The 10,833-nt window shown below is 39.3% G+C and overlaps 1 protein-coding gene across 6 annotated transcripts in view; it reads left to right on the forward strand.

The window, feature by feature from the left end:
- Positions 1-6,731, forward strand: part of obsl1b (obscurin like cytoskeletal adaptor 1b) — a 27,980-nt gene extending 21,249 nt beyond the window's left edge. For all 6 annotated transcript variants that reach the window (XM_016445651.1, XM_016445652.1, XM_016445648.1 and 3 more), the window contains 7 exons: positions 1,750-1,862; positions 1,996-2,149; positions 2,345-2,506; positions 2,615-2,719; positions 2,948-3,214; positions 6,122-6,391; positions 6,664-6,731. In XM_016445651.1, coding sequence (XP_016301137.1) covers positions 1,750-1,862; positions 1,996-2,149; positions 2,345-2,506; positions 2,615-2,719; positions 2,948-3,214; positions 6,122-6,391; positions 6,664-6,674 — 1,082 coding nt within the window. In that variant the 3' untranslated portion in view covers positions 6,675-6,731. The remainder of the gene's footprint in view (positions 1-1,749; positions 1,863-1,995; positions 2,150-2,344; positions 2,507-2,614; positions 2,720-2,947; positions 3,215-6,121; positions 6,392-6,663) is intronic.
- Positions 6,732-10,833: the final 4,102 nt, after the last annotated feature.

Genomic DNA, 10,833 nt, shown 5'->3' on the forward strand with positions numbered 1-10,833 from the left:
AGCCTATATTTTGTTCTATTTGTGTTATTTAAGTTATTTATAATAAGTGAAGTGAAGTTTACCGTTAAGTGCACTGATGTCAGACTCATTTTGAATAATAAAGTTTATTTGTTAAATTGTTAAATACCCTGCCTCCACTACATAGGCCTTATGTTTGTCACATCATTATAAGTGTTTGATCACCACATTTGAGACAGATTCAGTGAAGTTAGAGACTAGAGCTGATCTGAGCATCACGGCACACGTCTGCAGCGCATTAAAGCCTGTGTTACGGGTTCACAGGAGCTGATCGCGGCCATTCAGTCAATGCTGGTGTTCATACCGGCCGCGCTGCGGCCCAGAACTCATGCTTATCACATCGGTCACATCACATCGCGCGGATCACCACATTTGAGTTATCATTGAAAAAAATGTGTTTATGTATATATATTCTGTTTATGTAGGCTGTATACTGTATTCTATATACAGTATCAGTCAAAAGTTTGGACACACGAATGGGAAGGGGGTCCAAACTTTTGACTATGCTGTACTATAATATAGCCTACACATAAAGAATATCAGCCGATATATATCTGTATTTGTCTTTTTTACCCCCTAATATCGGTATCGGCCCCCAAAAAACCCATATCGGTCGGGCTCTAGATTAGATGTTGTGCAGTCCCAAATTGTGGAAAAACAGTCATTGCCTTCCTTGTGATCCCTTTATAATCTGATTCTGTCTACACTAGACACAGTGCAATGTGGCAAATTCCAGACAGCAAACTAGTGCCTTTACTGGCTCAACCAATGTTTGGGGCAGGACAACTCTCATTTTGAAGGGTTATTTACTGTTAGTTTAGAAAACCTAGTGGTGGAGAGTTCACACAAATCACCTGTAAGTGATTTACCCATTCTGTAAGATTTAGCCATTGATTTCATCCACCCATATCCCTTTAACCACACACCTTCTCTCCAACACTCTACCAAACAAAAACGTATACAAAGACATATCCAAAATCCCTAAATAAACTATGAATGTCATGCATATACTCATATTTACTTATAGCGCCAAGCTATACAGGCTTGCAATAATCTGTCTTTTGTTTCTTAATTGCTTTGGCAACAATTAACATATAAGGGGTGGAATCTGGCCATGATCAACAAGTCATAGGACGTAAGAGGGTCCAGGGCAATGATGTAAGTCTACAAACTGGTTAAATTTCAGATGCTGATGACAGTACAATGGCATGGACAGACAGCTTTGCGACTGCTCTTACCATGTGTCAGGTTGCACATATAAAAAGATATGGATCACATGATCAGACTACAGCTACTGAAACATTTCAAACATTCACAAGCATAAGGTGCCGGTGTAAGGTAATCTCTTCTATGCCAAGTCACTCAATAGGGCTTATCCTTTGGAGTCACAGAGCTGTCACTGAGGTTGACAATAACATGTAAATGCCACAACAACAAAGGACTCTTCTCGAAGTCCTCTAGGCACAAAGCTGAGGTATGGTTAAATGATAAGCTCCTGTTGTACTAGACAGATTGAAATGTACACGGTTGACTCATGTGATCTCAAAAGACAAACAGGGGCAATCAGAGGTAAATTGTTACAAATAATAATAATAAATAGTGACTGGCTTTGAAGATCACAGCCTCTCAAATGTGATCAAAATGGTTTTGGGTCAATAAGCTGATCAATGTTAAATCAAGTCCAACAATAGAGTTTTCACAAAGGCTGACAAGACTCCTTTGCTTCCTCAGAAATTCCTGTATCAGTTTTGAAAAAGCTTGAGGATATCAGGCAACCAGAAGGATCTGGTGTAACCCTTGAATGTGAGCTCTCACGGCACAACGTGGACATAAAGTGGACAAAGGTAAAATTACATGACACCCTCAAAAACCCTCTTGTTGCAGTACATTAAAAACCGCTCATGTAAAAGTTCCAAGCCAGTGCTAATAATTATGTGGGGGGAAAAATCTACAAATAAAGATGTCTTCTACTTTCAGAATGATGTTCAGCTTCAACCAGGAAAAAATCATCGTATTTACTCCATGGGAAGAAAGTGCTTTCTACAGATACTGAAGTGTGAGCTGGGAGACTCTGGTTTATATATGTGTGATGCTGGGGATGCCACAACATCCTGTACAGTGGATATCTATGGTAACAAAAGAAAGTCTGTTAGATTATCACCACATTTATCTGCAGATTATATACAGTATCTTCCTGGTAGTACTGATTATTTAAAACCAAATCTTAAATAGATGAAAAATGGGAAGCATTTACCCTTGCTTAGTTTTAAATGAGTACATTATAAAATTATGCAATGCCTTTTTATGTTTATTAACATTTCAACAGAAAAGAAGCTTGAGATACTACAAAGCTTAGAGGATCTGGATATTCAAGAAGGTCAGAATGCAGTGTTCATGTGTGAAGTGTCCCTAGATGATGTGCCCGGAGAGTGGTTTAAGAATGGCGAGAAGATAAAACCAACCAGCACCATTAAGATCCGTCAGGAAGGTTATTCTAGCACCTGTTGCTAAACTTTGCCCTCTTCCAAAAACTGACCAGAGAATATGTAAATCAGTATCTGATCGTGAATTTTCTGTATCATGTTTTCCTACTTAGGGACAAAGCACTTCCTCCTCATATGCAATGTTAAAGAAGACGATTCTGGAGAGATCAAGTTTGTTGCCAAGAATCTTGAGACTACAGCTTGCCTTGAGGTGGAAGGTCTGTATTTAGTTTAAGTCAAGCATTCATTACAAATCAAAATCTTGTCACCCCCTTTGATGACAAGTCACAGATGCCATGACATTTCAAACTGTCCCGACAACTGGGAAAGCAGCAATGACCAATGGTCAAAAATAGAAAAAAAAAGCATCTGTATTCTTTACCATTCTGTACAAATTATTTAATTGTCGAGAATGAACTTAAAACTACAACTTTTCATCTCCATAGCACTACCAGCAAACATTGTGAAACCACTTCAGGATAAAACTGCTCTGGAAAAAACCCGTGTCATACTGGACTGCACTGTGACCAATCCCCGTTGTAGCATTCGCTGGTATAAGGGCCCAAATGTCATCCTGCCCTCAGAACGCTTTGAGATCTGCAGTGAAGGGTGTTACCGAAAACTTGTGATTCAGCAGGTGTTGCTAGAGGATGAGGGCACCTACAGTGTTCAAGTTGGAAACTACACATCTTCAGCAAAACTAACTCTCGAAGGTAAGGCAAATTCAGTCCTTTCAAACCAATTATAGCATTATAAGTTATAAATAATAATTTAGAACAGCTGGGTGTGAACTGGATTGATTGACAGCACTATAATGTTCAAAAAACCCAGTAATTCCTTGAGCTGTCAGTCATACAGTGGTTCATTTAGATTTAATAATATCAAAGCATTCTCATATATCTAGAACAGTGGTTCTCAATTCCAGTCCTGGGGTACCACTGCTCTGGGCTGCGTTTCCCGAAAGCTTCATAAGCCTAAGAAGTTCGTAAAAACGATCGTACGACTGATCTTAATATTACTGTCTGTCTCCCAAAAGAATCGTAACTTAAATAGCACTTGAAAATCATCGTAGATCTACGAGTGCTCTGGAGTAATCGTAAAGCCCTAAGTGCATCGTAAGACAGATTTATGCGGTCACCTGCAGGACAATTGGCAGATTGCACCTTTAACTTTATTCAAGTGCAATGTGATTATAATATAAAGTTTTGATTGTTCTTTATTGTACCCTTTATTACTAGTTTTTTTTTTTTTTTTTTTTTTATGAATTTATAAATGAAATAATTAAAAAGGGCAGAAAAAATAGAAATACACATCTAAATTAAATGACTGAACAAAAAAATGAATAAAAGAAGTCATGTAGATAATATAATATAATATAATATAATATAATAGTTATTATATCCAAGTTGTCTGGAACGCAGCATTAGGTTAACATTTCAAAAAACGAGAGTGTACTACAATTACGAGCCATTCTATAAGGTGACATTTCAGCACTTGACAAACAGATAGTGACTCCTGTGTAGCACTTAAAGCATGGCTACGTGCGATTGCGTTAAGTGCATTTTTCAGTAGCCCCTCACTGCAGAGCAAAGATCCAGGGGGCGGGGTTGGATCCACATCTAGGGGATGGAGATGGTAGGTTTAGGGGTGGAGATGGGTGGGTTTAGGGATCAGAGGGTGGAGACGTGTAGGTTTAGGTACATGTAAGGTGGGAAGAGTTGGATCTGGATCCAACCTCGCCCCCTGGATCTTGTGTTCTGTAGTGAGGACCATCTCGCATTTTTGGGAAACGCACGTGAAACAATAACGAACGATCGTAAAATGACTTGTAGAAAACGCTCTTAAGCTCTAAGATCAAACGCCCTGGGCTGCGTTTCTGAAAAGCATCGTAATTGCCATTGGTGGCAATGGTCTACGATCTACTTATGGTGTGTTTCCACTGGCATGTAGCGAGCGAAGCAGAGCGTGCGTTTTCAATTCATTCCTATGGAAGTTGAGCTTAAACGCTCACGCGGTGTATTATGGGATTGAAAGTGGCGCAGAGAAAGTGTTGAGAGCGGCCAAGAGCATCAAAAAGTTTGGGCATTCCTCGACTTTATGCAAATATCGAGCGAAAAATGCCGGGCGACATCCAATCACTGTGCAAAGAAGTAGATGAAACGTAGTCTCGCGTAGCCAGACCTTCAGACTGACGGCTGAACCGCCCATCAGGCCGTTTGACCGACATGTTAAACAACTAATAACAGTTCGTTTAGTTTCAGTGTCACGTTTCGGGGCATGGAAATGTCGCCACAATAACAGACCGGTGTTTAAAACTCTCGGACGTATTTTAAAAACCTGTGCCGCGAACTTTAAATATTTCACATACCTTTGAAAATGATAAGCGCTCGTTGTCACAGTTGTAAACACGACGGCTTTCTTCTTTCGTGAGGGGGCTTGGCGTCACCACATCTTTGTTTCCAGGAGGAACCTTATAGAATGCGACACACACGTCTCCCGGAAATCCTGTATAATTCAACCAATCCGATGACGACTTTGAAACTCCTGAAGTGTTTCCATTTTTGTGTGCCATATGCATCAGACGTTTAGCCAACGTTCCATGGGCGTGACGTCTGAGGCTGAGACTAGATTAAATGTAAACAGGGTGTAAACATTGTTTTCAGAGGTGTGCTCTTGCCGTAATTGAACACGCCCCGAAAGCAGTGGCGTTGTAGCGTTGCCAGCGGCACTGAGCGCAGATTTGACGCTGTAGTGGAAACGCACCGTTAGGCTCACGATGCTTTTGGGAAACGCAGCCCTGCACATTTTCTGACGCCCTCGGTTCAGTTCATGGATCTCCCTCCTAACGAGCTGATGATCTGAATCAGGTGCGTTAAATAAGGAAGACATACGAAATGTGCAGAGCAGTGGCACGCCAGAACTGTAATTGAGAACCGCTGATCTCGAAGAAAATTTCAGGACAATAAAAGTCTTTCCGGATGTTGAAACAGCTTCAATCAATCACTTCCCTTTTAGGTGGGAAAAGAAAGAAGAAAAACGAAAGAAACTAGTTTCTTGGCATGAACGCTTCTCACACAACGCATAATCTCGTGATCGTCTAATTTTTACTTTAGATGAATTAATCTCTGGACTGATTTGTGCGTCCAATTTACCCTCAGCCAGCTGGCACTCAAATGTAAGGGGCCAAAAATGATTAACCGGCAGATGGAGATGTCTCCCTTTTACACGTACAGTAGGTTATGCTTACTAGTGCACTTAAGTGCACATATAGCCTAAATATATGCCTGTTCATAAAATGGTCAAAATAAAATATTATTGATGGTTCCAATCTGTTTTAAGGTTTTCCTGTGTCATGTCAGTAGAATGGCTACTTGCAAGTTAGTTACTCATACTTTTGCATAAGTTTTTCAAATATTAATAGTATTTCCATTTAAAACCTACTTCATTGTTTGTTTTTTAAATAAATAATAAAACAGTAGGGCCAATTTTACTTCAGAAATTAAAAATATGTTGATCATAGAGAATCATTCAAGTATAAATATAATGAGAACATATTGCATTTACATAACTGGAAATTTAATGTGACAACATGTATTGGCACTTGTTCTCTGTTGTAACAGCTCAGTCAGTCCTGATGGTGCGAGAAATGCAGGATGTGGATGTAACAGCTCCTGCAGATGCATGCTTTGAATGTGAAGTCTCTTTGCCTGTGGCCAAGGCACCTACCTGGACCCTGAATGGGGAGACGCTGCATCCTGGTCCTAAAGTTGTGGTAGAGAAAATGGGAACCGTTCATAGGCTCACTCTCAAACAAACATCTGAAGACATGAGCGGCACCGTGTGCTTTATCACTGGGAGAGCCAAAAGCACTGCACATCTGCAGGTCATAGGTATGCCTATATATTGTTATAGATATAATGCATGTTTATATATTGCCAAGTAAAAGTTTGTGTTTATATATTGTATATACTGTATATCATTACACTTTACTCTGATAGGAGACATTTCTAATGCCTATTCTTAGACATGGAGTCTAGACTTGTTTTAATAAGAACTTGATACACACTAATAGCATAGTCCATGTGATTTACAGTGGCATCCAGCTGAGGGTAAGGGTTTATCAAGTGACTGCTGACTTAGTAATCTTTTTCTTTTTTTGCAGGTAACCACTGAGAAACAACACATAAGCACTTACAGTGCATAATACTCAACAACGCCACTATTTAAATACAAAAACACCAAATTAAATTATGAAACTATTAACTCTTTTAATGTGTCTGAAAGTGAGAGATCTATCATTAATTTATTTGAAATCAAAATTTTAAATCTTTAGTGTCTTGTTTTACACATTATATCCCACATTACATGGTTTACCATCCATCACATAATAATTGTTTAGTTTTTCTAAATTTATGATCAAACACATTGTGCTTTATAAAAAATACACAAAATGAACAACACCAGGCCAGATATGTAATTAACCCATGTCGTTATGACTTAATTTTCTTGCACAGTAATTTGGTATTTAATTTTTGAAATTTATGTACTACTGTATATCCTTGTATAGATATCCTTTGTGTTATTTTTTTAATTCTTGTTTTGTGGGTTGCAGATTAAAGTGAGGTTAAGGCATGTAATAAAAATGTGCAGGGCCAAAGATGATCAAAAGAGGGTTTGGGACGGAAAGTGACTATATAACAAATACACTGAGTTCATGAATACAGACATTTTACAAAGTAGGGAAACATTTACAAATAAATGAAAATGGTTTTGAGAGTTTTAGTTGTTTGCTTCTGTTGTAATAAAAGGTATGTCACAATTCATGCCTTTTACTTAAGTATCTGAATAAAGTGCTGCAGTTTTCCCTTGTTTATCAATATCTTTCAATAAAATTTGAAAAGAAATTCTTGTCTTTTTTTTTAGTGAACAGTCAATACAATACTTAGAAAATGTCCCTCTTCAAGTTCAGCACTGCCATCTATTGGTACTGCAATCCAGAAATGAAAGTTACATTCTGTCTTCAAACCTGGATTTCTGACTTTCTTTGGAAACGCAAAATGTACCAGTGCACTCTAGTGTTTAACAGAAAAAAGTATGATAAAAGAGTGATCTTAATGAAGTGGTTTGTAATGGCTTGAGAAGTGTGTGTATTTTAGTGTGAACTATTCCTTTAAGCTTAACAGGTCACAACCAAGTAGTTTTCACTTGCTTTGATTTAATTTGGTAGGCTAACCGTTCCAATAACTTTACGCGACACGACGCCGCCACAGGTGATAAAAGGTCGCTAGACTCTACTGTTAAGCTTGTGGGCGTTCCTAGTGCTGCCGCTTTAATGTTATTGACTTATAACCACCGTCCACTACAGAGGCACGTAGCTATATATGAGAAAATCAGGAGGGGCCCACCAACTACCAATTTTACACTGCTTAGAAAAGTCTTAGTGTATCTCCCAGTGCGTTGTCACGAACTACAAAGACTGAAATTAAGTTTTTATACCTTTTATAAATGATATCGAGTTTTAGACAAGAATGAGAATGAATTGATAGAAAACCAATACAGTACTTCACATCTATACCCACAGATGGTTTACAGAATAATGTGAATTAATACAACAAAGAAAGGATGGCAACTACAATGAATCTTCAGAGTTCAGTGTGTCCCAGTCAATGTTCACATCCCCAAATACAGTCCCATTGGTGATGAGTGGGTGGGGGGGAGAAACCCTACACAAAAAAAAATACAAAAAAAAATAAAAATAGCAAGAAGTCCTTAAAGTGCTCTTCAAGTAATCCCAACAAACAAAGGCCCACAGAGTCAAGTCCTTGTACTCAGGATATATGATAATCCACAAGGCAATACGGCACAAACGATCCACTGAGAAGAGTCTTCTTGATATCCATGAAAGTAGAGCCTTTGCAACTCATGTAGACTAAACACCAGATACAAAGTAATATTTAAAAAGTCAATCTACAAAAAAACAAAAACCTAGCATTAACTAAAAAGCCCACACTTAAAGTTTGCAGATCAAGTAAAAAAAAAAAATCAAGATCAAGCAGATCAAATGCACATGAGAACATGAGGAGAAACAAAACTTACGAGATTGAACAGGATACAGAGTTTCTCAATCAGGACTCCAATGAAATTTTCAGAGATGCTTCCCTCTTCCAAACAAATCTAACCTCTTCTACTCTCCTACCTGGTTAAATTACTTGGGGTTTAAGCTTTCAATCGCCCCCTAGTGGAGAGTAGGAAAAAACTAGTAACAGCTAGCCCTGTTACATACCCCTTCCCTCAGAAAGAGATTTGTCATAGCCATGACAAATCTTAAGAGTTTGCACATGGTATGTTTCGGTGCTATCTGGATCAGAGATAAAAGAAACTGAATAATTAACAGGCCCCAAGTTTTTCTTAATTTTTGCTGGCCCTTTCCATTTGGCAGACAGCTTTGCCATAAAACCTTCGTCAGCTCTAGATAACGGATGCGTCCGTACCCAAACTACATCACCTTCTTGGAAGTGCACTGACCTTTTCTGTATTTGACCGTGAAGTGAAACCCTTGCAGACATATGATCCATCTGATGAGGCGTGATGATGGTTTTGGGTGCTGGAAAGTCCAAGTCAGTGCTGCATGATCAGTTAATACTTCAAACGCCCTTCTAGATATGGCCTCCACTTCTCTACCGCCCATACCACTGCTAAGCACTCCTTCTCTGCTACAGAGTAATACTTTTCAGCCCCTCTCCTGCAGATTCTTGTGTAAGAACTGCTCCCAATCCAATTTCACTGGCATCGGTTTGAACTCGGAATGTTTGGTTGACATCTGGAGACATTAGAACGGGAGCTTGTGTTAAATCTTGTTTGATAAGGTCAAATGCTTGTTGGCACTGATCTGTCCAAGTCCATGTTGAGTTTTTCTTTTTCAATGCATGAAGTGGGGCAGCCTTTTCTGAGAATTTGGGAATGAACCGATGGTACCAACCAGCTAAGCCCAAAAACCTTTGGACATCTTTGAGAGACTGTGGGATGGGAAACGAACTAACTGCTGACACCTTTGCAGGGTCGGTTTTGATCCCTTCACTTGAAACAACATGACCTAGGAACGTGAAAGATTTTTGAATGAAATTACACTTTTTGAGGTTGAGAGTGAGACCTGCTTTGTGGAAACAACTGAAAACCTGCTGAAGATGTTAAAGATGGTCTTCCTTATTCTTGGAGTAGTCCACGACGTCATCGATGTAAACCATGCAACATTTACCTTTCATCTCCCGCAGTACATGTTACATGAGTCTCTGGAAGGATGCTGCTGCATTTTTCAGCCCAAAGGGAAGATGCAGGAATTTGTATAGCCCAGAAGATTTGGTAAAGGCTGTTTTTTTAATGCTATCTGCCTCCATTTCCAGTTGCCAATAGCCACTCCTTAAGTCAAGTGTAGTGAAAACAGTTGCCCCATGTAATAACTCTAAGATGCCCTGTATTTGTGGCATAGGATAAGTATCAAGGTACGTTTTGGTATTCAGCCCAGGGGCGTCAATTTCGTCTAACAGTTGGGGGGGACAATAAACATAAAATTTCTCAAGAGCAATTTTTGAAGGGGCCACAAATAATCCAGCTAAAATTGTACTTGTAAGGATATGTATACACAGAGGAAAGCCTTGCTATTAGTGCAGTAGGGAGACCGTGCCAAATTAGACAACTTCAAGCTGTTGTGGTTACGCCGCGACAGAGGTCGAGTCCGTTGTAGACATTACTATCCGTCACAGTGTTGCCAAGTCCGCGGTTTCCCATGGAATTGGGCTACTTTATCACTGTTGCCGCGGGCTGTTTTTCATGTCCTCGGGTTGAAGCATCCCCAATAACGTGTATTTTAGCCCCCGGAATGCGATTTTTACCGGGGGACCCCCTCGAAGCGCAGTTAGTTTGGGCTAGTTTTGGGCTACTTTTGAGTAGCAATTGGGCGGTTTTTGTTGTGAAAACCTGGCGACCCTTTCCGTCAAGCAGGTAACATTATTATTGCTAACATAGCGACTCATCGAAAATACATTGGCATCATCTGTATTAAAGAGAAAATAATCACTTTATCCGATGTTTAAGTGAATAAAATAGCCTTGAGAGCCTTACTTACTGGAGTTCCACAACTATTGACTTTGTTCTCTCTAACCAGACTTGTCTGTGTGTAGGTGATGTAAAAGAGAAAAGCAGGTATTTGGACCAAAGCACTGTGAGGCAAGGGAGGGGGAGACTCAAAATGTTTCTAAACTTAAAACGCATTTTTGCCCCGTTTGTGTTGTTTTACTACTTACACAATTATTTAAAGTATAAAACATTGTTATTT

Source organism: Sinocyclocheilus anshuiensis, unplaced genomic scaffold (genome assembly GCF_001515605.1).
Source record: "Sinocyclocheilus anshuiensis isolate Anshui unplaced genomic scaffold, SAMN03320099.WGS_v1.1 scaffold179, whole genome shotgun sequence".
Taxonomy (NCBI): domain Eukaryota; kingdom Metazoa; phylum Chordata; class Actinopteri; order Cypriniformes; family Cyprinidae; genus Sinocyclocheilus; species Sinocyclocheilus anshuiensis.